This window comes from Ambystoma mexicanum, chromosome 1p, assembly GCF_040938575.1.
Source record: "Ambystoma mexicanum isolate Mex_15411 chromosome 1p, UKY_AmexF1_1, whole genome shotgun sequence".
Taxonomy (NCBI): domain Eukaryota; kingdom Metazoa; phylum Chordata; class Amphibia; order Caudata; family Ambystomatidae; genus Ambystoma; species Ambystoma mexicanum.
The window spans coordinates 1498457455-1498484566 of record NC_090921.1 but is presented as its reverse complement, the minus strand read 5'-3'; the positions used below and the strand labels follow the sequence as shown (position 1 = coordinate 1498484566).

Genomic DNA, 27112 nt, shown 5'->3' with positions numbered 1-27112 from the left:
CGAGCAAGCATATTGTACAGGCACAGAAGTTTGATGGGATTGCACATTGCCAGATTGTGCAGATGTGGATACCAGGGTTGTCTTGCCCACATGGGAGCAACTAGGCTGAGCGTCACCTGTTACTTGTGGATTTTGTTCACCACTTTCCACATTTGAGGTGTTGGGGTGGAGGGGAGCGTAAGCACATTTCCCTGACCAGTTCATCCATAGGGCGTTCCCCTTGGAGCCTGGCTGGGGGAACCTGGACGCAAAGTCTGGGCATTGCTTGTAGCAAACAAGTCTATTGTGGGGAAACCCCATTGAGAGAAGGTGTTCTAGGACTCCTGCATGAAGTTGCCACTTGTGTTCTTCTGGTAGGGGATCTCTGCTCAATGAGTCTGCGAGAGAGTGGAGTTCCCCTGGAATGTACTGTGACGATAGGAATATTTTCCATTTGAGTGCCCATTTCCAAATTTGCTGCGAAAGCCTGGACAGATTTGGAGAACGTGTGCCCCCTGCTTGTCAATGTAAAACATCGCTGTAGTGCTGTCTGTCAGGACTTGCACGGATTGGTTCGCTAGGTGAGACTCGAACGCCTGAAGGGCTTTGAATACAGCTGTTTTAGTAGAAGTGGTTCTGTGCTGCCGCATGAGACCACATACCCTGAGCTGTGTGGTGAAGGTAATGAGCCCGCACTCAGTGAGTGAGGCGTCCGTTGTGACAATTGCTTGTACTTCTGGATCGTAGAAGGGGCCCCCCCCGCCCACCCCCTTTCAACAGGTTCTCTCTTGTCCACCAGCGAAGATTTTGTACTAGTGTTGGCGAAACAACCACTAGAGCGTCTGTTAGGCAGAATTATATGCAGTACCCTTTGGGAACACCACACACAATTAAGACTACAAGTGACAGTACAATTTCACCTAACTTTGGTACAAGCCTGTACTACACAGTTAAAGTGGTAGCAGTAGCAGAGCAGCCAGACTGATATCAAGAGTAAGTGAGCAGTATCAAATGGTTACACAAAGGACAGCAATTACTATGATTCAGGCAAACACTGACTCAAGGTTTCTAAGTAAAAGAATATATATTTATTTACTCAACAGTTGTATAACATTTTACTATTATAAGCAAGTTAAAGAATCATAATCATAAATACACCACACCACTTCCCTTAAATTACAGACAAGTTAAGCTCACAAAATGAAGTGGGAGCAAAATGGCAATCCAGCAATTTAAAAGGGAGGGAAAGAAAGAAAAAGTTATTAGTAATTAGGTAAACCAACAGGTAAGTACTCAGGGCAATTGAACAAGAGGAACTTCAGTGAGGAGATCAGCTAGAAAAGGCGTAGGGCCAAAGTCAATGGGTCAAAAGTCTTTTGCTCAAGATCACACAGTTCAGGGTAGTTCGCAGTAAAGTTCATGGCACAGATTCCAGACGAGGTTGGTTGGTAGAAAAGTTAGTTCAAAGAGAAGAGAAGTACAAGCCCTCGGATTGGCAAAAGATTTAAAACACTTACCGCGTTTGAACGAAACTAGCAACCGTATTTGCACAGTACCTTAAAACGGAGAGGGAGCTCTAGCGGAGGACGTTCCTGATGGTTCCTGCAGGCTCAAGGTTCCTGAAGCGACTGTCGGACTGACATGAAGTAGGAAGACTGGAGGGTCTGCGCCACCCAGGGGAGAAGCCAGCAGCAGAGCAAAACAACGAATAAAAGGTGTGCTCCTTAAAACCTAAGCAGGGTCCGACCTTCCTGGCTATCCGGCCAACTGTAGCTCTGTACAGTGAATTCGACCAGAGGAGGGGTCCTGTCTTGCAGTTTAGGCGAACTGGCTGGTCCCACCAGCTCAAGGGAAGAAGTTTTCCTGGAGGATCTTCTGTCGTCAGAGACGGACCTGCAGTAGGGCTTCACCGGGTAGTTCAGTCGTGGTAGGGGTCCTCTTCTTCCAGTTACTCGTTGGTTCTTTCGTTCCAATGGCGACTGTCTTTCCAGTCCCAGAGACCTTTTTATGCAGTTTCCCCCCCCATTCATACAATCAATCACACAGCAGGGTGGCTGGCCTGGCAAGGCAAGTCTCCTTAGCCAATCAGACAAGAGTGCGACTTGGGTTACCAAGGAAACCCATGGCAGGGGTCCGAAGACCCCTCCCTCACATCGTGCCTACCTAGACTTTCAGGTGCCTTAAGCAGGGCTTCTGTCCGCGAAAAGACAGCGACCAATGGAATCATCCCTGGTTTGGCGCGCCGAGAAAAACATGAGAAAGACTAACAAAAAAAAAAAAAAATGGTGAATAAACCCAGCCGGAACCAAAATAAAATGTATTTGGTCAAGCGGGTTTATGTTCGAGGTTACTATAATAGCCTAAAACATTACTACGTTTATATAAGATAATCGCGGTAGGAACGTTAGGGTAGTTACCACTGCCACCAGCCAAGTCTCAATGTTAAGGGAGTGAAACAAGGCTCCAAGAGGCACAGACAAAAAGAGATAAGAGTTAAACCTTTCCAATACTCCATATAAGATGGGGTGTACTGGCTCTGTGGTTTAAAGTGATAAAGTTAATGGTAACTTTACATGTTTCTGGGGGACAGTAGTCAGCCCCAGAAAAATTGAGTCAGTGGGAAGTCTCAAAGACAACCCTGTGTCGCTGCACTGAAGGTGTTGTGTAACGCACAAAAAGTGGTGCTCATGGAGTAGGTGAGGCTCCAGAGCCCAAGAACACACAAAACGGTAAAAACACACAAGGCAAAATGCATGTAAGAGTGGGAAAAAAGGCTCACACTCTTACCAGGTGAAAAAAAGAAATCCTAGAAATCCAGCAAAGCTGCTGAGGGACTCATTAGGTAAGGGAAATCGGCCATTTATGAGACACGTTTTATGATAACAGCGTCCCACTGACCACTTGCCTGAGACCACTGTTTCGCCAACCACTCCTGCATGGGTCGCAGGTGCGCGTGAGGTACCAGGTAAATGCAAGATGCCATCATGCCTAGCAAACGCATAGCTTTGCTAACCCTTATCTGGCGGCCGGCCTGATAATGCAGTATTTGCAGTAACATGTTTTGGACTCTTTCCTCTGATGGAAAGACCAACCCCTCGTGAGTGTTTAAGACAGCTCCTAAGAACTGTTTGGTCCTGCTTGGCACTAGGCTTGATTTTTTCTCGATGTAGAAGCCCAATTGAAAGAAGGTTGATAGTTCTTTGAATGTTTTTTTCTGCAAATTAGGGGAGACTCCCCTGTAATCAGCCAGGCGTCCAAGGGTACACTGGGATTGCCTCCCTGCGCAGGTGTACTGCCACCACCGCCAGTACCTTGGTGAATACCATGGGAGCAGATGCTATTCCAAAGGGTAGCCCTCTGAATTGGTAGTATTGGTTCGCTATCTTGAAACGCAAGAATCTTTTGTGCGCTGGGAACATTGAAATATGAAAATAGGCATCTTTCATATCCAGTGTTGCCATTTAGTCCCCCTTTATTAGTAGGGGGATTACCTCTTGTAGTGTAGTCATGCAGAACTTTTGTGGCTTGACATTTGTTTGCAGAGCGCAAATCTAATACTGGGCGCATTGTTACATCTTTCTTTGGCACAAGGAAGTTGGTTCAATAAATACCCTTGTTTACCCGGTTGGCCAGGACAACCTCGATGGCGTCCTTTAGAAGCGTGGCGATCTCCTCGAGGAGGGTGCGCTGGTGCTCCTTGGAATGGGTCTTTTGTCATGGTGGGCGGTTCTGGGGTTGTTAGAGGAGTTCTATGCAGCATCCGCCTGTTACAGTGGACAGTGCCCATCCGTCTGTGGGGATTCCCTCCTATGCATGGGTGAAGTTGGATATGCGCCCACTGACTGGAGAGGCATGGGAGGATACCTGAAGCGGATAGTCCCTGCTTTTGAGGTGGAGTGCAACCTTGGGAGGAGTTGTGTGCTTAGTGTTGGATGACGTGTGAGCGCTTCCGCCGCCGGGTGTTGGCCCCATAACAAGGCCGCCGGCCTGTCTTCCGGGGACGGGGGCCTGTGCTTGGGCAGCCAAAGACTTTGCCCTTAGAAACTGCTACGTTGCTGCCATCACAGAAAGCACCTTCTACTTCCATGTCCTCGAGTTGCCTGGCGTAGTGGGCCCAGCGTTTGGTAGATCGGTCCTTCAAAGTCTTAGGCTTGAAAAGCCTACACGCATGACAAGAAGAACCCTCGACGTGGTCTCTCGGGAGACTCAAGTTACAGACTAGGCGTTTATCCACCATGGGAAATTTCCTATTCCATTTGGGGCAGAATTTAATGGGGGCGGGGTCTTGTCCATAACAAAAAGATATGGCAGCTAGGTGAATGTAGTACAAGAAAAGGGGAATATACATTCTATAAAGACCTCGCCCCCCTCTCTCCCTACTGCTTGGGCTGAAGCCTGTTGCGGCCTTCCAAGGCCGAACGGATCCATCGTTGAAGTCTTTCGACAGTCGTTTTTCCTGTCCTTCACCGGCGTCTGTATGTCGATAGTCGGCGATATAAAGGATAGAAAGAAGGCACTATCAGTAATTAGGTTAACGTAAATGGCTATCAGCCGAAAGAGGAACTCTGCCCCAAGCGTCCGTCTGGAATGGCAGAATAAAAACAATCTGAGAGACCCCCGACGCGCGAGGGATCATGGTTACAGTGGACGTCACACTAGGGATAGTATTACTGGCACGCCCTGTCAAAGTCCCTTTTCGAGTTTCAAAAACAAAAACTGTAATACTCCGCAGCTTACACTAGATGTCGGCCTATGCACAGCAGCAGATTCCACAAGCCTCAGAAAAAAATTACATGAATAAGTAGGAAAAAGGGCTACTAAGTAACCCCCCCAGTAATCCAAATAAGATGGGGTGTACTGGACATATATATGAAAAACAGCCAAGTAAAGTCAATTTCACCTTACTATTCTTGGTAAGAGTAGTAGTTCACCCGAGAGAAGGTATTTAAACCTTAAGAGAAATCAAAAAGGACTTCTCTGTGACACAGAGCTCAAATCAGATCAAAAGTCCTAAGTCCAGCAAAAAAGCTGGGAGTCTCTAAGGTTGAAGGGAATTAGCACAGAAAGGAGAATTCTCCCTAACAGGGGGTGTCACTTTTCACTTGAGTGTGCAGTCTCATAGGCGGGCCACCGTCTTTATCTAGGGGGATATCCCTCAGGATGTCCTCAGCTTCCTCCAGGGAACTAATGGTTGAGTCGTTTCTGCAAGTGTGAAATGCAGCATAGTGGGGGAACAACCAGCGATATCTGATCTTTTGATCCTGTAAAAATGATGTCGGTGGTCTGAGCAAGCGCCTTTTCTGTATTGTCGTGGTTGCTAGGTCCTGGAAGATTTGTAGAGAGGCCCCCTGATAGGTTAGTTCTCCCCATGTGCCGCTCACAGGATCTCTTGCTTGACGGTGACGTGTACCCGCAGGATTACATCCAGGGGAGTGTCGGAGGACATAGCCCTGTGGGTCCGCAGTCTATGGGTACGGTCCAAGAACAGCATTTATTTTGTCCAGATTCGTGAAAGAGGTCCCCTACATAGTCGCTCAAGGCTTGGTCAGAGACCGAAGCGGGACCTCCTTTAATTCGTAGGTTATTCCAGCGAGTTCTATTTTCTATGTCTTCTTGTTTATTTTCCATGACTTCACTTTTCCCTTCTAGAGTCTGTGTTGCAGCTCTGCAAGCAGTGCTGTTCTGTTGATCGGTCTTTAACCTCCCAGAGTCTCTGTTCCACCTCCAGAACCTATTGGTCAAGACTGTCCATCTTCATTGAGATTTCCATCATATATTTGCAGAATTTCAGCTTAATTTCAGTCATGAAGGCTTGCATATCCTCCTTCGTGGCTAATTGGCCAGTCCGGGGAATTGGTGCGAGCCTTTGCCACATGTACTTTTCCCCCCACCTTGTCTTGGGGCTGTAAAAGGGTGGCTATGTCAGCATTTTTCTGTGGTTTCTGCTGCTTAGACATCAAATTTATCCTGGAGCGGATTTTAGAGTGCTGCTTCCTCCCTGTTGGGTCGAGGCAGATGGAATACAATTCGGGGCTATACGTCTCAGTCTTGGTGCCCTCTCTACCTTTGGTGTGTCACTGACCCCACCCCCCGCCCCCCCCCCCATCAAGTCCAGGGAACGGGGCCTAGCTAGAGATAACCCCTCCTGGGCGCCAGGCAGCGTCCCAGTGTTCTCTCACACCCAGCAGCCTCTTTGGCAAGGGGGTGCCGGTCCACCTGGGAGCGGACTCCACACAACTGCTGGGAGTCCTTATCAACGGCGCCTCTGGACTCGGTCTAGACCACCGAGTGCCCTGCAGCAGGAGGAACCAGCTGCTAGTTATCGGGGACTCACCTTCTCCCTCCAGAGGGATAATGCAACGTACCGTCACTGGCGGCCGGGTTCACGAGCCAAGCAAAGCTCCACCTATAGAAGAGACCAACACATCCTGGGGACCTCTGGGTTAATTCTGCAGGCACAATAGTTGCTCCTGCCACCATGTCCAGCGGAACCCACCCCCTTCTCACCCTCAACCCCCGCGAGAGTCTGGGAGGAGGGATGGCGGCGCGGAGCAAATATCCCCAGTGGGCAGGCGCAATTTTGAAAGAGCTCCGCCTTGCACGCAACAGATACTTTTTCCTAGATTATCTCGTCCCCAGAGTGAGATTACACACCGTTGCCTGCATCAAACATCTCCCCTTGGCTTCAGATCGCAGCTCCACTGCTAATATTTTTTAATTTAGTTTTATTTTTGTTTAGTTAGTTAAAAAAAAAAAAAAAAAAAAATAGTTATACAAAATTCAAAAATACAAAAAACAGGGAGTTGGGGGCAACCCCTCCCTCACCCCCCCCATTTAAAAAATTAAATTAAAAAAACAATTCGGGAAAATATTTTCCCCATTTTGGTGTTGAAAAAAAATGGCATTTGAAAAATATGACGTTCGAAAATGTCCCTATGACCCTTTTTCCAAAATAGCCCGTCTTTTTTAAAAAAAAACATTTTAGTGTTCCTTGTCCTTTCGCATTCCTTTCCCTGACCTCCAGGTTGGGACAATCTGTTGTGTCCATTTCATCTTCGGCAGGAGATCTTGGTCAAGCCTGCTGACGCTCCAGAGTGTCTGAAGGCAGGAAGTGATATAGAGTCCAAAACTCTGCAGCCCTTTGTCTTCCAGCCTGACTGAGAGAATCCAGTTCAAACTGGGAGGCTGGCTGTCCTGAAAGGACTGCCAACCCACAAGTTTCAATGTTGCAAGTCTGTTTGACTGACTGGGTTCCTGCATAAAAGTTTGATCCTGGAAGATTAAGAGGTAGTCGACCACTGGACATAAATCCTAAGAGGAAGATGAAGAAAAGGCAGCCGAGATGATTTCCAGCGACTGAGAGCCCTTCCTTTCAAGCGACCTGGGGACTCCGAAAACTCTGCCTCCGACCCAGAGCCTGGTGAGATCCACTGAACTCGAGAAGACCTGCATTTTGAGCAATACCACGTTGTGCTCCGATACCCCACTACATGGGACCTCGAGCCATCGTGCGGTGCATGGTCCTCAAAAACGAGTTGAAACTTTTGTGGCATCCTGCGGGACGTCCAGTCCTTGAAGTCCCCTCACCAGAGGGTTGAGCCAGATTAGCAACGTGAATCCAACCAGCGATTCTTCTGGCTCCTGAAAAGGGCATAAAAACCAGAGCCAGATCAAGCTGTGAAGAAACTCTTGCCTGGAGCCCTCCTCGTTGATCCCTCCTGCAGAAGCCCCTCCAGTGTCCTGTCTTCCATTTTCATGACAAGGAATTCAGCGATCAGATTTTTGGCTGCAGATAATGAAGTCTGCTTGCTGCAACTCTTCTTCCGTGCTAAAGTACTGTGTTGGCTGGGGTATTTACTTACCTTAAGCCATTGCGATTTCAGTAAATCTTTGGTGTGTACTTGCGATTGGGAGTGCTCTCATCCAGTTCACCCACACCCACTGCTGGAATCCTCCTAGGGCGTCCTCTCAGAAGTCCCTGTACCCTAACTAACTTTAATGTGAAATTCGTACTTGTTTGAACAGTTTGCCACAGGAACTATGGCTTGCCTACACGAGGCAGACATCTGCCTCTGAGTGAACTCATGCAATAGAATAGGGAAGGACTGTCTAATTAAAGACCGTCTAGAAATGTTGCCCCTCTTATGGAGCATAATGCAGTAGTGCCAAGATGAGTGCAGTGGCCCGAGGGCAAGTGCAGGACTGGTGGGGGGGCGCAATGGGACCGGTGGGGCTCTGGACGTGCACCAGGCGACCAGTCAGCTAGCTGTGCAGGTTGAGGAAGATAAGGAAGGAAGTGGGGGGGGGGGGGGGAGGAGGTTAGCAGGGGAGAGGAAGAGAAAGAGGAAGAGAAAGAGGAAGAGAAGAAGAAGAGGTAGGTCGAGGAGTTTCCGGAACTTAAGGAGGTCCGGCTCAAGACAGAGAGGTAGATAGGCTGTTCCAGAGGGAGGCATCTGCAGAGGATAAGGATCTACTCCCAAATCTCTTAGAGAAATGGCTCACCCGCAGAGAGTTGGAGGAGGCCGAGCGGAGGGCTCTAGGAGAGTATTTGGGAAGAGAGTGTTGTAGATAGTAAGGCCCCGGCCCCAGAAAGCCTTGTGGACTATGCAGAGGGACTTGAACTTGATCCTTGCAGCCACGGGAAGCCAGTGGAGTGATTTCAGCGCCGAGAGATGCAGTCCCTGGTCTTGAGGCCAAGGATAACTCTTGCGGTTCAGTTCTGGATCAGTTGAAGGTCGGAGAATAGGAAGATTGAGAAAGACTGTTGCAGTAGTGCAGTCTGGAGAGAACCAGAGTTCTGGAGACAGTGAGCCTCTGGTGGAAGGGGAGAAAAGGAAGAATACCTCTGAGGAGGTGTAGCTGGTAGCAAGACTTTTGCACATGTCCGAGATGTGAGAAGCGAAGGAGAGAGTAGAATCGAAGATGATCGTCAGATCTTTTGCCTCACTGGTGGGTGGGGCGCAGGACCAAGGGAGGTGGGCGAGAGCGAGACTGAGAATGAGAAAGTTACTCACTGTATTAACTACCTTACTCCTAGTACATAGTCTCCTTTCCTCCATACTTCTGGGACATTCCGTCCTTCAGTACGGGACCGGAGCACTTTTAAAGCATCAATAAATTAACTTTTTTGTCCTTTATTTTTAAACGGGGCCACAGCATCATGACCGTAGCCCTGCCTTCCTGTGTCCGCACTGCACATCACCCTTCAGTCCTTTTCTATCGCCAGGACCATTTAGCAACAATAGAGGATACTTATTAGAGGGGACAGCAGGCAGGCGTATGGAGGAAAGTGGACTACGGACTAGTAGTAAGGTAGTCACTAGGTGAGTAACTTTGTCATACTCCTACACCCTGTCCACTTTCCTCCATACTTGTGGAAGATTCCCAAGCACTGACCATAGGAAATATGGGTGGATGCAAATTCCCTTATTGGAACAAATTCTTAAGAACTGTCTGGTCAAATTGGGCATCAGTCTTGGGAGCTCAATGTCTGCAAAAAATTATGGTGAAGCCCACGTAGCAGCCTTGGTTATGGACTCCCAAGGGACGTATTTTTGCAAGGCAACAGCAGCCGCTTTGCCATGGACCAGATGTGCATGAATGCCCTTTGGGGGTTGAAGGCCTTGAATTTTGTAGGCCTCGGAATACATGAAGCTCTCCAACAAGAGATGGATACTTTTGAGGCTGGTTTCCCTTTTGGGTCACCAAACATAACAGAGTTGTGAAGAACTATGTTCACTTGGTTTGTCTAGGTAAAACGTCCAAGCACATCTCTCGGCATCGGAGACCGGGTTCGGGAAGAAGACTGGTAAAGATATTGACTGGTTTAAGTGGAACTCAGAAACCACTTTGGGAAGGAAAGGAGGAGTGCGAAGCACAACCTTATCCTTGTGGAAAGGAAGGAACGGATGTTCGACACAGAGCTTGAAGCTCACTTATTAGTCTTGCAGATGTTACCGCGATCAAAAAACCACCTTCCAAGAAAGGTACTTGAGCTCGGTAGTGGCCATGGCTTCAAAAGGCTTAGGACAACGCAGTGATGACTACATTCAGATCCCATTTGTTATGAGGGGCGCGAACTGGCAGAAAAAGAGGTTGAAGACCTGCAAAGTGCCTCTTGATGACTGGGCTTGCCAGTGAAAGAGAGCAACTGTGTGTAGACAGATTAGCCGCAAATGGCGGATAAATATGTCCTGTATGAGAAGACATGGATGCCATAGACTGCAAGGTCAGGTACAAAAGACAAGACACAGTCAATAGAAGCCTGTATGGGATCAAGCTCTTTGGCTAGACACCGATGACAAAATTGGGGCCACTTGAATCTGGGGCAACCTGATCGTGGAGCACACTGACAGGTGCTGCAGTTCCAAAAACCAGAACCTGCCTGGCCACCAAGGAGCCATGAATAGGACAGTGCAATTGGAAGCACTCCCGAGTTTCCAGAGCAACCGAGGAATCAGGGGCAAAGGAGGAAAAGCGTAAGCAGTCATGTTGTCCAACGCGATCGAGGGCGTTCCCCCAAAGAAGACACTCCGAGCCCGTCCCTGGAAGCATAAAGAGGACGTTTCCAGTTCGATGAGGTCACAAAGAGGTCCACTGCTGGAAGATCTTGGTGAGAACATCGGTGTTCAACTACCACTCTTAACTCACTGCAGAATGGCAGCTGAGGGAGTCTGCAGCCACATTGATGCGACCTCGAATGTGCACAGCCTGAAGCCAGACATTGTGTTGGATAGCCCAATTCCAAATTTGGATAGCAAGGTCCACCAGAGGAGACTACTTGGTGCCCCCCTGCTTGTTGATGTAGAACATAGCTACGGAATTGTCCGTGCAAATTTGAACCACACTGTTGGTTCGAGAGGGTTGAAAAGCCTTGAGTGTCAAAAAAACTGCCAGCACCTCTATGTAATTGAAATGGAACTGCCTGTCCCCAGGCGTCCACAAATCGTACACCTTGAGGTGGCATAGTGTCGCTCCCCAACCCAGAAGGGAGGAGTCTGTAGTAAGCGTTCCTTGTGGGCAGGGCTCCTGGAAGGAGGCCCCACTGAAAGGTTGCTGGTGGATGACCACCATTGAAGATCCGCCGTCATGCAGGATGGGACTGGAATCATCTTGCAGTTGTTCTGTAGCCTGTGACCTGCAACTCCAAAGAGCAAGCTGCGTGTGCCTTATTTTCAGTCGTGCAAGAAGTAGAACTAACACGCAAGAGGCCATGAGGCCCAGGAGTCTCTGTAACCACCAGGCTGACATGTGGGTGTACTGCAGGAAGGGCTGGCATGTGGCTGAAAGGTCTGAAAGCCTGTCCTCCGTCAGGAACACTTGGTACTGACGGTATCCAACGAAAACCCAGAAAGATCAGGTCTTGAGCGACCGTCAGACGATTTCCACTAGTTCACCGACTGCCCAATATGGAACAGGAGCTGAAGAAATTACTGAATATTGGCCCTAGCGGCCTGTGGGCAAAGACTGCGCAGGGGCCAATCACCCAAGTAATGATATACATTACTGCCATCATCTTCGCTAATACACGCAGTGCTAAGTTGGGACCAAACAGAAACACCCAATACTGGAAGTGTTCCAATCCCACAGAGAACTGCAGATACTTTCGATGCGGGCTCCAGATCAGAATATGCATGTAGGCATCCTGAAGGTCTACCACGCTGAGCCAATCGCCCTTCCGTAGAGAGGACTTTATCTGGCAGGGCGTAATCATCTTGAATTTCTCTTGGGGTAGAAAGAAATTGAACTTGGAGAGGTCGAGGATAGTGCACAGGCCAGCCTGGTGGGATTTGGGCACTGCAAACGGACAGGAGCAATAGCCCTTCCCTTGCTCCCGCAAGGGAACAGGTTCCACTGCTCTGAGATCTAGAAGTTTCTGTACCTCGGCTCTGAGGGAGGGCGACCCAGTCTGCTGGAGCAGACGGTGACATGGATGGTATCTCCCTTTGCGGTTAGGGTCTATTAGGCAAAGGTCCTCCCTGTGGCTTGTTGGTTCTGCAATCGCTTATGATAATTGTTTTTTTTTTATAATGTGCTTAATAACGAAGAGGTTTCTAAGCGCGGACCCGGGATTCTAACTTGTGTTGCTCTGCGTCGTCTCGCTTCCAAGACGAGCGTGTTGCCACTGACCTATACTACCCGTGCCAAATTTGCATTGTCTGTTGGAAGGTCTGACCCCCATCTTAGCTTCAATAGAAGTGCTAGAGAGGCCCTCGATCGGTAGTTCTGCTAAATGCATTCCCAGTTAGGTAGGATAGCAAAGATATAGAAGTGCTACTAGGCCCTCGATATGTAGTTCTGTTCAAAGATTTCCAGATGAGTAATATTAGCAAGATCTCCCCGCCACACCCCATGCCCCTCCTCTTCTCTCTTCCCTTTCACATGTCACACCTTTGGCCCACAGGATCTCTGCCTGCTTTCACCTCCAACTTTCAGTGTTATGCGGATGCCACACAGCTCTTTCAAGCTACCCTCAGCCTCTTCCTCCTCCTCGCTCATTCCTGACTGCCTGTCTGCAATTCAGTCCTGGTGTGCTGCAAACAATCTCTGCCTTAACATCAGCAAGACGAAGATCGTCCTGATTGGGACCCCTGCTCATACTTACTCCTACGTCATGTCCCCTTTCCTCCATACTCGTGGGACAGTCTGTCCTTCGGGATGGGACCGGAGCACTTTTAAAGCATCAATAAAATGTCCTTTTTAAAAAGAAAAAAAAAAAGTACGCGGGGTCACAGCACGTGACCGTAGCCAGCCTTCCTGAGCTCCGCCCTGCGCATCGTCGTTCAGTGCTTTTCTCTGCGCGGTCGGGGTCAGACGCACTTGCATCTCAGGTAATATTTTTCTTTTTGTTCCCCATGTCCTTCATTTTCCTGTTCCGGTTCCACGGTCATCTTTCTTCTGGAGCGTCTAGGAGTTGTGTCCTGTTCATCCTGCGAATGTTGTTTCGCAAGGGCGTATCCCCACTCTTTGCCTGGAGTGCTTAGGCCTGGAACATCAGTGGGACTTGGGCTTCTACTGCGACTACCTCTCAGTCTGGGCACTCCACCATCGGCTCGTCAGGTGGGAGGAGGTGTTCCAGTGGATTCCTCCACCACATTTACAGCAGTTAATTGAAGAAAAAAGGAAACTGGCGGTAAGCCTGTTCCTTTTATAGGGTACCCCACCCGGGGAACGCCTTTGCAGGGTATTCTGGGTACGGGAGGGGCTCAAGTGGCTCTGTTATCAGGGATTTCCCTGAGGTTTCCCGAAAGTGAAATAACCGGCACTCCAAAGTTTCCTCAGAGGTCCCCTGCAAAGTGGCTAACAAAACCAGATCTTCATCTGAGGTTCCCCTTTTGGGGGCTAGAATTTAGGCCCAGTACTTCTGGGGCTGTTGTCACCTGGGTTAGCCCCAAGGTTTCCACATCTGCAAACTAAGTGTACCGAGCTGCGGCTTGAGGTTCCGGTTAAAGTGACTACACTTACTGGGGTTACCCCTGAGGTTCCCCATCTTGTGGCTGTATCTAAGACCAGCAAGACTACGAGGCCCCCTTTTGAGGGCTCTGGCTTCAGGCAGTGATTCTAAGCCTTCCCACACTCAGGCCTGTGGTCGAACTGATCCTGCTGAGGGGGCAAAGAAGCCGGTTAAACACCTTAAGTCTTCTAGAACCGGCTCTGCCGAGGTTCCCTCACTTGGGGGTTGCAGAAACTCTAGATCTGCTAGCACCAGCTCTGCCGAGGTTCCTTGCCACAAAGCTAAAATGGAACAGAAGACCCCCGATTCCCCTGTGGTGACCACAGCGTCACTGACCCCTGTAACGCAGTTCATCTAAGGCATTAAAATGGCGGTCCAACTCCCGCAGTCCACGGCGGCCAGTTTGTGTACTCCTCTCACACCAATGTTCACAACGGCTAGTACTGGGGGGGCCTGTTTTTGGGGCAGAGCAGCCTTTTCCATGTTTTGTGGCTAACAAGAACTCGTTCCGCCCTCCAATGGATTGGCGTGCTCGGACTCTGCTGCCGCAGTCTCGCTCCCTCCTACATCTGCCCCTTTGGCCTGGCAACCATCCTCTTTGCAATCCTGGGGGTATGCCCTTTCCGAGTGGCCTCTACCCAAACCTTCTTCTGAGGATGCATTTTTTGGCATGTTTCTGACGCTCATGCATTCTGATCCCATGAAGGCGTAATTTGAGGATTTATTTAAAGAAATGTATCCTAAGCAGCCTGAACCAGCCCTGCTCCGGCAATCCCTCTGCAGGTCCCGGTAGTGCCACCTCCTCCTGTGGGGCCTCCTCCTCCATTGCCTCTACCTTCTCCTATGGAAAAGACTCTTGTTGCACAGTCAACCCTGCACTCTGGAACAGGTGGTGGTGCCGGAAACACAAGAGCAACTGAAGAACAAGGCAAAGGGTGTTACATCAAATATTCATTTTATTTTTTTTATAAATTGTACAAAATCTTTAATTAGTTCATTTTATAAAAAACATTCTATATAGCAGACATTCATACATTCATTCAACAAATGCAACTCTAAAAATAGTACATTTACATTTTTTTATGGAAATGTGAAGCAAATGCAACAACTGTTCCATTGTTTAGATAAAAATTACACTTTCAAGAAAAACAATTAATGTGATCAAAGGAAAGCAGTCAGGTAAACAAATACAATTTCTGTATAATGGGAATGTAAAAAACACTTCCAATGTTTAATAGTGGTTCACTCCAGACAGATAATTTTTGTCTGGAGTGAACCACTATTAAAACAGTGTTTTTTACATTCCCATTATACAGAAATTGTATTTGCAGATTTATCTGTGTGCTTGTTTTGACTGGGTGTCACATGACTCCAATTCTTATTAAAAGGTGAGCGATATCGATATGTGGTCCATAGTAATATTGAATACGTGAACATGTGTTAACATAAGTGGATTCACTTAATTGTGCTAGTGGCGCCTGTTCTTTTGGATGGAAAAACATTTCAGAGCACATTTCTGAGCCAAAAAGGTAGGGATGTTTATTATTTGACCTTCAGGCACATGGGAAGTGCATTTCCGTTTCACGTGGTGTGAAGTTTCTGGTTTAATTCTCAATTGCTAATAAAATGTTAGTGCTCTCTAAATAAAATATTTTCAAAACAATAATTTTTTGGCAAACCAATGCAGACAGTATGTTGAATGAGAGTAGGGCAATTCAAAAGTATGATGAAGTACTATGCTGCAACAACTACTGCTTTAAAAATATGTTACAATTGGCACAGCTAACGCTCTGTTCAAATGTTTACCAATATGTTCTAAGAATTACTAACCACGAAATAGTAAGTAGTGAAGTGCCAGTTACTAAATATTACCTGATTTGTGTTGGTGAGGCAAGTCCTGATCTGCAGTGATTTGAGTGCGAGGCATCACATAGCGGATTGACGTCTCTTCAAGGTACTTGTCTACAAGGTCTGGACACACTGGAAAATAGAAACTTATGTTAGATGTGAAGTAGGTGTCATACAGGCATCATAAAATAGTAGAAATAACAAGCGTCTCCTTTAACAGATATGCCTACATCTAAGTGCCATATTAGCTTAATATAAAAGTCTAAAAAAACAGCAGGTATGCATCTTTACAATGCACAACTCAGCTAAATGCATCTTCAGTTCAATACAGAGAAGAAAGTACAGAAGCTACTTCAAGTGAACAAACAAATCTCATGGTCGAGAGCACCAACCACAGGAACAGACCACACATGAACCTTCATGCCCTATCCTGAAGAGGCTTGTGCAACTGGGATTTGCCGTTACATTTATCACCAATCAAGACAAAGAAAAAAAAGCAAGATTAAAGAATGGAAGATCAAGGATGTTTCAACTCAAAAAATGGGGAACAATAATCAGAAAAAAACATGCAAGTATTGGGCTACCCCCTCCCTCTTCTGTGCAGACCAGTTGGCCAACTGTGTAATCTGTGGTGACACATAACAAATGCTGCACAATGCCCCAACTCTCGTTTCTCATTACAAACTAATTTAATCAAACATATTAATGAATTTTATTTGCATCTTATTAATAATATTCATATTACACAAACGTACATTAAGACTGACACAGAATTCAAAAATATCACAAGGCTATCACAACAATGTGTAGTATACAAAATTCTGACAATTCGCAGCAAGTCTATACATCTTTCAGAGAATAATCAATCGCTCCTACTTGCTAAAGTGCACAAGTGCAAAAGTGGGGTTAGTGCTTTAAAGTGCTCTATGTGCAAAGCAGCAAAAAAGACTTGGCCTTTTCTAATAATACAGGTTGGTAAGAGCATACAGACAACACAATTAACTTTTTTGTTGGTAGATCCGAGTCACGATGTTCCATACACATTTGTTTTGCTACCAGTTCTAACAAACTTAACTGTAGGGAAATGTATGCCTACAGAGACTATTAACTACTTTTGCAATTCCACGTTTTTGGAAGGATATAATGTACAATATTCGGTCGACACAAGGTGTTTTGGTCCATGAGGATTCGTGCCTTCTTGGCGATATTCTTTAACAGCATTTTGGGCTCTTGGAGTTTAAGTTGGTATGCCAGGGCTCCCAGGTATAAGGAGTTGGCATAGTCCAGTCTCGACATAACAATAGGCATAACAGCAGCAAGCCTGTTTGGTTAGGAGAGGTAAGGAAAAATGCATCTAAGGAATTTGAGGTGGTAGTGACAGGATTTTGAAACATGATTGATCTGACGGGAGAGGGTTAGGCCTGAGTCCATTGTGGAGCCTAGGTTTTTGACTATATTAGAAGGAGGGGGCTGAGAGAGGTGGGCCATGGGAGTGGTTGTGAGAGAAGGGCAGCATTGATGCACACCATGATTTCAGTTTTATCAGGGTACAAAAGGAGGTGGTTACTTGGTATCCATCGATCAATCAATATCCCTGAGACAAGCTTCAAGGTCGGGACGTGGGTTGGTGCTTGTCTTGGGAATTCTTAGGATAATTTGGGTATCGTCATAGTTTTAATAGGTGAGGTTGCGCGTGCGGATGATTCCTGGTAGAGTGGTCAGATAGAGGTTGAAAAGGAGAGCAGATAGGCATGTGCCTGGGGGAACTCCAGTGTTCACAGCGCGAGCAGTTGAGACAAAAGGGGAGAGGAAGGCAATTTGTTTCCTGTTGCGGAGGAGGGAGTCCATCCATTTGAGTGCCGAGCCACAGGTGCCCAGGGAATGGAGGCGGTCAAGTAGGACTGAATGGTTAATGGCATCAAAGGCTGCAGAAAGGTCGAGAAGAATCAGCGCTGTGTAGCCCTCAGAGTCTGCTGCAACCTTGAGATCATCCAGATCGAGATCAGACTGGTTTCTTCCAGGTCGAGGTCTGAAGCCTGATTGTGCGGGGGTCGACGAGTTTGTTGGATTCTACAAAGTAGTTGAGCTGGCAGTATGCATTTCGGTCATTGAGTTTCGCGAGAAATCTGATGTTGGAGATCGGCCTGTAATTCTTATGGTCAAGGGAGTCGAGGGACACCTTTTTTAGAAACCGCTTGCCATGCACTATTTTAAAGGCTACTGGAAAGATGCCAGAGGTGAGGGAGTCGTTTAGTATGACTCTTGCATGTTCTACTGCGCAGGTAGAGAAGACTATGTCCTTCACAAGAGTGGCGGGACAGGGTCGAGGGGTGACTTGAAGGGTCTGCTGCCTGATACTAGGTCAAGGAACTCATCTCTGGAGATGGGTTTGAAAGAGTCTAAGGTCAGTGAAGTGGGAGCCGGGCAATGGTATTAGGAGGGGTAGGTGTAGGGCAGGGGGCGAGGGAGGAGAATTTGGTGTTAAGGGTTGCCATCCTGTCAAGTGCAGTGTTGTAGAAATGTAGCGAGCGGGAGTCACAGAGTAATTGTGTGGGAGAGGATTGCGCAGAGGTGCAAGTAGGTTTCAAAAATTCAGAGATGATCTTGTGGAGTTCTTTGCTGCTGCTGCCACGGTTCAGAATGTGTGTATTGTAATAAGCTGTTTTGGTCTTTTGGATTTCGGCCTCATGCGCGACTATTGGGAGACCAGGTTTCAGTGCTAAAAATGAGGTCAGGTCAAAGATACTGTGTCCGTTTCTTGCCACGAAGCAGGCATTAAAATGTATGCACATGACTTTGTGAGGGGAGGGGGTTTTTGTGATGCTCATCGCAGGCAGTACTAAGTGGGCTTGGGTGCACGGCGAGATGGGCGTGTGGTAGGATCATTCTGGGTGGTTGAGGAGGTAGTGGGGTGAACTGGATGGGTGTTCACTTTGAGGGTCGGGTGAGAGGGTTATGTCGATGGGGGCAGGAAGAGTGGGGGCAGGAAGAGAAGGTGGGCGGTGGTAGGTATGCGAGAGATGTTGTGGGAAGGATGGGGATGGTGGAGCACTTGGGGTGTGTGGTGTTAGTAGATTTGTTTCTGGTTCGAGTCTAAAGGGTGCAGGGGGTTTAAGTGTACTGGGTGAGAGGTCAAGAGCAAGGGGTGGAGACGGGAGGAGAGGGTGTAAAGATTGGAGGGGTGTTATCTGTACTCATGCCCTCTATTTGGCAGAGTAGAAGCACATAACACCCCAGCCAAGATTCTCTATTCGGTAGCTATGGACGAGCAATCAAGGCGTAAGCTCTCAGGAGGTGATGCAGGCTAGTTCTTAAGTACAGTGTAGTCCCCCAAGCACCCACCAGGAATGTTAGTGAAAACACAGTTATTTATATAAATAGGGCTTTGATTATTTTACACATACAATAACACTTTGTGCTTAGGCAAAATGAAATAAAGTTTCTATGTGGTACCACAATTACTCTTGATTCCATTAAAATGCATCAACTGTAGACAGTTTCAAATGACACACAAATCTGTTAATAAAGTGACCCAACACTAGACTTGGCAAGGAAAACAAGTTGGTTAAATAATTGGCAGAATAGTACTTCATCTATTAAGTCACAGTTCTGTGCGAGGATTTCCCCCCCCCCCCACATGGGAAACCTGTAAATCAGATAACAAGCACAGTCCATATATTGTTTATAAGAGTCTTATCTCCGTCTGCAATTGTTCTACCACCCCAATGTAACTGGTATAGCAGATTTCTTTGATGGGTCGTCGACAGATCCTTCTGGAGTGATCCCCTTTAAGGCACGAGACACGGATCGTCCTCGAAGGTGAACTTTGGCGTTGAAACTCCTCGATCAAAAGGTTCAATGGCGTCGAGGCAGCAGCTTCGGTCCTGTCGGTTCTAGTCAACGATCGGTCCTGCAAAGACGACGACGCGTGCGATGCACCTCGACGACAATAGTTCCTTGCCGCAAAGAGAACTTTGGCCCAGCAAAGGTGTCAGGTCGTCAGCGTCTTTTTGGTCTTTGGGTGGCGGGAAACCCACCGGCGGATTTTCTTCGGTGACCTTGACTTTCTCCGGTGGGACAAAGTGGTTGAAGGTGATTAGTAAGGGAGTCCTTGATTCAAAGTGTTCCTAGGCAAGGGAGCGATGTGGCTCCGGTCGCCGGCAGCATGGCGTCAATCGATCCCCGCTTCTGGGCAACACGGTTTCGATGGGCTTCCAGCGGTTATGGCGAGTCCTCAGAACCCTGGTCAATGGCAATGGACTTCGACTGCCTCGATGTCCGGGTGCTTACTTCGAGATTCCTCAGCACTCCCACTCTCCGGTCGAAGGTTAGCTGTCTGCACGATGTTCCCTTGTAGCTCGGGAAGAGGTCTCCTAGCCAGGTCCTCTCTCGGATCAGTCCTCGACAAACACAACAGCTTTCGGATCGGGTTAAAGCAAACGCAGCAGCAAGTCTTCTTCCAGCTGGGCTTCAAGGATTAGCAGCAAGTTTTAACTTCAGCTTCTGAACGATTACCATCAGTAAGAGGTCCCCAGTTATAAGGTTTGGTCTCTCATTCACTCTGCTTGGTCATACTCTGGCAACCAATCATTCAGAAGGGAATTCAGGCAGGCAGGCAGGCAGGCAGCCAATCGGGTTCACAGTGCATTCACTTCCCTCCAGACACTCACCACAAGGAGTGTGTATTGTGACAAGTACCCAGCCATTTAGCACTCCACACTGCATTCATACCAGTTTCGTGCAGGGCTGTTTCATTCATTGAATTAGATACCAGAAACCCATAACATGAAATGCATATTGGTCATACACGCCATTCACCCAGGACCCAGGTCCCACCCCAAGGGTGTACGCACAACATACAGTCACTGGGAAGGCTCCAGCCAGTCTGGCCTGGACTTCCCCACAATACTATATAGGGAACTTCCACCCAACTGCCAGTTAGGTGGAAGGGACAGAGTCAGGGCTTCCCAGGACTTTGGGAAAACAAGTTAACGGGCAATAGAAAGCAAGAGGCCACAGGGGCCATCTTGTCTCGTATCAGGAATCCACTGATTCCTAGGGCAGGGTCTGGGTATTCACAAAAATGGAGGATACTCAGAGCACCTGCCCAATTCAGAATGGAGCTGCCACCAGCCCATACCCCCTCTGTAGGTCACACAGGGGCACAGGGTTGTACCCCCACCCATGGGTGCCACAAGGGTATCCAAAGGGTCTGTTAACCAAACCAAAATGTGGAAAAGCTGCACTGCCAGGAGTCCATATGGACTACTGGTAGTGCAGCCCTTCCTCTTTTTGGGCAGAAAACAATACAGAACACACATGAAAAAGGAGTACAGGACAAGGACAGGGAGGCCCTGTCCGAAGTGCTGATGTATGGAGCGTCGAGGGAGGGCCAGTCACTCTTTCTGCGTTTTGTTGCCATAGGGGTATGAGAAAGGGTAGGAAGGTCAGAGGGGGAAGAGGATGAAGCTACTGTTCTAGAAAGGGTGAGACGAGCTACTTTCAGAGAAGTAAAGGGATACGAGGGGGACTGTGGGTAGGGGTGGAGAAGAGGCTGGGGAGGGAGAGGGCGGCATGGGAGGCAGGGTGGGGAGTTCCTCAGTGGGCACAAGGAAGGCAAGGTAGTGGAGGAGGACTTGTGATGTTTGGAGCGCCATAGAGCTCCTCTGGCTTGGGAGTTTGATATTGCGCGGGGTGTATGAATGGGGAGAGTGGGGTTGTTCTCAATAGATGCTAGAGGGAAGATGGATGTGTGATGTTGATGTGCTCGGGTGGGTAGAGGCGTGGGGGATGAGCGTTTGAGGAGACGTGTGTTTGGTGCACCAGAGTGCTCCTCTGATCGTAGAGTTGGAGGGATGTTAGGGGGGGTGCAAATGTGGAGGGATCGGGGGTGCGCAGGCAGGATCCGGGTGCATCGTTGTTCAGGAGCAGGGGTCATGGGTTGCGATCAGATGTGGGATATGGGGGAGGGGTTCATGAAGTTGGGTGCTATCAGCGCAGGTTATGCGACAGCGTGGGTGAGTTATGGGGGGAGGGTATGGTGCTGAAAGGCCGGGAAGGTGGTCTTTGTTGATATGATCTCCATCCTGGGGGGGGGGGGGGGGGGAGGTCAGGGGCAGCACATAAAATGTGAAGTACCTGTAATAGTAAAAGCAGTGACCCCCAGATGCAATACCAGCGTATTATGAGGCTGTTGACTATTTCGGATGTTATGAAGAAAAAAAAAAAGAAAAAAAAAAAAGAATCATGTGAGATTGCTTCACAGCTATCAACCTTAACAACAGGACTAGCAGATATATTTGAAATATTTAAAACTAACTCTCTGGGTGCAATGAGTTCCTAACCCCATATCTGCTAAAGTGGATAACCATTTAAGTGGGCATATTGCTGCGACGAATTCAAGCAAAAATACATTTGGTAATGATTCACTCATTAGTGATCGTGCCCTTAATGTAGACAAGAGTCAGACAACGTGTTCAGTCAATACGGGGTTGGGTCATAGAGAAGGGTACAATAAGGAGCAAATGGTCGTTAATACCCCGTGCCATACCGGCTGTTTTTCCTTGGCCTCCTCTGTGTCCGAACCTCCCATTCAAAATAAGGTAACACTAACTGAGCCAGTACTTATTCCCGTAATTAGGGGCGATGTATTGTTGACTCCAGAAGTTACTGATCCCCATTTGAATACTGATATTGATATGCCCAACCCTGATGCAACTCTAACAAAACCTGCTATTTATACATCCATTAAGGAGGATGAAATTACAACTGTGGTCAAGAAAATCTTAGAAGATACATTTTCTCCGAACAAGAATGGGTGGCAAACTCCCCACAAGAGTCAGAAAGATGTTATAAGTGTCAACACGATTGCCGAAAATACACAAAATCTTGAGAAATCAACAAAGGATCTTGACTTGAGAAAACCTGCTTTGAGTGACCTTCCAAGTCTTATATTGACAACCTTGTTTTGGGAGGGAAATCGAATCTCATTAAATCGTCCGTATATTCTTTCAATGTTTGCGGCAATCCCGGAATTTGCATTAATATCATCTGCCGATCTCGTTCTAGTGGATTTTATCCATAGACAGATTTGACTACGTGCAATTGGTAATTTCATCACCTTTAGTAAGAAATGTGCTGCTAAAGGGGGTCGAATCGCTACAGCGTAGGCGTTTCGACTTGTTTCAATATGAGCACCCCACTCAAACAAGGAGTGACAAATTTCAATCGAATGGTGCTGAAGTTAGAAACGGGGTGGGATCCCGTGTGGTAAATAATAATTCAACAATGGACAATGTTGACAAGCAAGAGTGGAGATGGCTCGCTCTTTCCCTCAGAGAATCTATTAACTCACGGAAGGAATTGGGAAAACCTCTCTAGCAAGTGCAGAAAAATCGCACTGGCAAGTTGGAATTCGAGAGGGCACATACATTTAACTCAAAATATTGATGTTACTAATGTTTTACAATCCTATGACTTGTTACTCTTGCAAGGAACCTGGGCTACCAGTGTTTTTTATGGGGAAGGATTTGACATAGTACAAATGAAGGCCGTAAAGGGGGCCAAAGGTCGTCCAATGGGGGGGACTTTTAATTGCCTGCAAACATACTCTAGGGGCAGTGAAAATTAGTGAATGGTCTAGCTCAAATTCCTTCCTAACAGTGACATAGGAAATTACATCAGGTGACTGCATCACAAATGTATATTGGAACCCGCTAAAATATTAAAATTCACAATTAGTAAAAGAAAATAATAACCTGACCACAAAAATTGATGCTTGGAGAGCGGTTAATGTGAACGGTCTCATAATTATAGCAGGGGATTTGAATTCCGAGTGTAATATTGATCTTCTGGTGGCTGATGCCTTATTGTCGGAAGTTAATCATAACAACTGTAAGGCCAAAATTGCAGCAGGTAACCCCAAATTACAGGGAGCTATATGGTATAACTTTGTGGAAATTATGGGATTAGTGATGATGGATAACAACTGTCATACTTGGAATGCTAGAGGCAGCAGCTCTATTTTGGATTAGATATTTGTGTCTGTTGGTTTTGACAAATACATCTCTAAACTTGCAGTAGTTAAGATGCCTACTAGCGATCATAATCTGTTACACATTGATTTTCCATATCCAGCTGCAACCGAAACATCATGCTATACTGAGGGTTTGTTAGTGAATCTGAAAGGTAACAGAGTGAGGTGGACGTTTGCTAAAACAAAGAAATGTTCCTCTCTTATGGTAAATAATTTTGAACATGCATTTCGAAGAACGTATATGCAATTTGTCTACGACCACGTTTACAACACACGTTAATGATCTTATATTGAAATCGGTGGGGAACACGATACCCAATTGCAAGGGTGGAAGGAGACATCCACATTACTTCAATACAGGGGTTTATAAGCGTAAGCAATTGATGAGAAGCGAAATCCGCTCAGTTAAGCAAAAGGGCCATATCGCAGACTATATACATTGATGCGATTAAAAAAAAAATAATCAAGCAACAATATAAAAATTGGCTAATGCATTTTAAGGGTACACAAGCTCAATTGGATGGGGAGAAAATGCTTAATGCATTAAAAGGAAACAACATATCCAACTTTTGGCAAATCATTAACAAGGTTGAAGTGTCTCAAGAGGAAATGCTATTCACTCAAATTAGTGAGAGAAGGTAGCATGATTACTTCACTATAATGTATAGCTGCAACACGGCCAATTCTGGGGGTATTAATAACAACGTTGCCACATGGTATTTGAAAACTTCCGTTTCAAATATTTTCCGCCTAATCAGTAAATCCGAAAACTCTGCGGCTCCTCGACCGAATAATTTATCCAATAAGATCTTAAAAACTGATATTGATGTATGGGCCAAGGTTCTACATACTGATATATTACGTACTAAAACTATACCGAGTCTTGGAGACTAGCACTTGTACTCCCGATTTACAAAAAGGGATCTAGATTTGCTCTGGAAAGTTAGACCGATAGCCATTTCGGATCCGGAGTCAAAAATATTTGCCTCCATTGTATTGGAAGAAATGCAAGAATGGATCAAGTGTAAAAACATATTGGACCCTAGACAAATAGGCTTTAAAGAAAAATATGGGTACCGCTTGTGGGGGACTAATACTCAAAGTCTTCAATCTAAAGCGCTAACGAAAAATGGAGTCTCAATTTTCGTTGCCTCTATGGATCTCAGAGCATTCGATTTGGTTGATCGCTCAATCCTGTGGTCTATATTGAGAGACCTGAACATCCCCAAACATCTTTATTTAGATAATTATAGAACTGTACTCTGAGACAACAATCAAAGTTAGGTTAAACTCAGCAGGCCGCCTTACCTCAGAGATTAATATCCCCAACAGGCTTCGACAAGGCTGTATGCTTGCACCTACCCTGTTCAACCTTTATGTCTGTGGAGCCAATAAAGCGCTAAAGAACAAAGGGTTGATGGCACCAAGATTAGGTAATACAGTGCCCGAATGGTTCGCTTATGCCGATGATTTTTTGCTGCTAGATTGTACCAAAGTGGGATTGCAGCGAATGATAAATGCATTTGTAATATTTGTATCAAAATTACATTTAAAAATAAATGCATCCAAGACTACTATTGCATGTCTGGGAAAACCTAAGAAAAATCTCCTCGGTCACACATGGCACTGTGAGGGCAAACGCATCAAGTGCCAGAATGCTTTCAAGTATTTGGGATATAATTTTATAGGATCTGGCTCCACAACCATAATAAAAACTGAACTGAGAACAAAGGCAGAGATGGCCTCAAGGCAAATGCGTAAACTAGAGATTAAATATTGCAAATATACTATGGTACCCTTGAGAACTTTCTATATCATGAAGGGAATTGCAAGGATCATAATAGTATGGAATTCTTTGATTTTGAAAATATGGAGATGGTGAAGTCTCTAGAAAGCCTTATGTGGAAAGGAATCTTATATTTTATACCCAAATGTGTTCCGATGGAAATTATCAGATATGAGCTAGGTTTACATTCATTGCAATCGTTTATTATGTGGAAAAGATCTTGCTATGGAGAAAATGTTTAGTAAATCCATCAGAAAATCTTTATACTGTAGCGGGTATGGACCCTACTAATGGTTTTAGTAACCAACTGAAGGCTAAGGTAGACGCCTGTCTTACCAATTTGGGTGTTTCAATTGAAATGCTTCTATCTATTCCTCAGAAGGTAAAAAGGATTCTGAAAAGTGATGACTGGCAGCAGACTGTACGCACAGTTTCTCAATCAAGAAATTTTAATCAAATATACTCATTCTGGAAATTCTTTCCAGCTATTGAAGTTTACTTAGAAAAATATCCTTGTAGAAGCTTACGAAATGCCTTTATGAGATTCATGTTAAATGTGAGAACTAATTGTATTCTTTAGAGTTGGAAGCTGCTGTCAGACTCATGGGTTTGGTGCAGATTTTGTAGGAATGAGGGTACCGAGGAAACTCTGCAGCATATCTTACTTATCTGTCCAGCTTTGCTCCAACAACGTATCGTATATTTTGAGCAATTTGTAGAGCACTTACATTGTGTAAATAGAGAATTGTTGTGTGACCAAATGAGACATGGTTACAACACTGCACTAAGGATTAGAGCGATTGCTTTTTTAAACAACTTTTGTGATCTATCCTAAATGTTTTTGTTAATGAGTTCTGTGTTAACCGACGGAAATCTTTGTGTATATATTTGGGATTGCCTACACACAAATGTTACTTGTAAATTTTGATTCATCAATTCCATCTTGTATTTCAGAAGCTTTAAGAGTCTGATTTTAGGATTTCTGATTGTTTTGTATTTTGTTTGTTTTTTTCTCATTATAGAAAATTAAGAAATGCTGGTTAATTAGATTTGCTAATTTGGAGTGCTTCTTCTTGTATAGTAGTGTGTTGATTGGAATGATGTTTAGTTACCAGGTTACTCACTGTAGTGACCACCTTACTCCTAGTCCATAGTCCCCTTTCCTCCATAATTATGGGACATCTCTCCGTCCTGTGGGATGGGACCGGGGCACTTTTGTAAAAAGCATCCCAATTTTTTTTTTCAAAAATGTGTCCCCTCCTCCCTTTCCTGTGCGGGGCCCGGCACGCGGCCATAACCCCGCCCACCTTGGCTCCGCTCCGCGCATCGCCCATCAGTCCTTTTCTATCGCAGGGTCCAAGACCCATTAGCAATAACAGAGGAACCTTATTAGAGGGGACGGCGGGCGGGCGTATGGAGGAAAGGGGGACTATGGACTAGGAGTAAGGTGGTCACTACGGTGAGTAACCTGGTAATACTCCTACGTCCCGTCCCCTTTCCTCCATACTTATGGGAGATTCCCAAGCACTCCTTACAGGAACTATGGGTGGATGGAAATACCCCTTATTGAAACAGTTGCTTCAGCACAGCCTGGCCGAACTGAGCGTCAGCCCTAGATCTCATATCGAGGCAGTAATGCTTACAGAAAGCAGATAGGGAGGCCCAAGTAGCCGCTCTTAACGGTGGACTCCCAGGGAACATACTTCTGAAAAGCAACCGCAGCTACCTTGCCTCGCACCTGATGTGCATGGATACCCTTAGGAGGTTTCAGCTTTTGGACGGTGAAAGATTCTGTGATACAGGAAGCAATCCATCTTGAAATGAATGCCTTAGACGCCGGCCTGCCCTGGGGTTTACCGAAGGTCACAAACAGTTGGGAAGAGCTCCGAAGCTCGGCAGCCCTATCCAGGTAGAACTTAAGAGCTCTTCGGACATCCAGGCAGTGTAGAACCCTTTCCGCCTCCGAGGCAGGGTTCGGAAAAAGACCGAAAGGGAAATCGACTGATTCAGA

General features: G+C 46.5%; 1 protein-coding gene across 2 annotated transcripts in view; it reads right to left on the bottom strand.

The window, feature by feature from the left end:
- The window catches only part of DEDD (death effector domain containing), a 184965-nt gene that overhangs the window by 113137 nt on the left and 44716 nt on the right, over nt 1-27112 (bottom strand). For both annotated transcript variants that reach the window (XM_069607182.1, XM_069607183.1), the window contains exon 3: nt 15305-15412. In XM_069607182.1, the coding sequence (XP_069463283.1) occupies nt 15305-15412 (108 nt within the window). The remainder of the gene's footprint in view (nt 1-15304; nt 15413-27112) is intronic.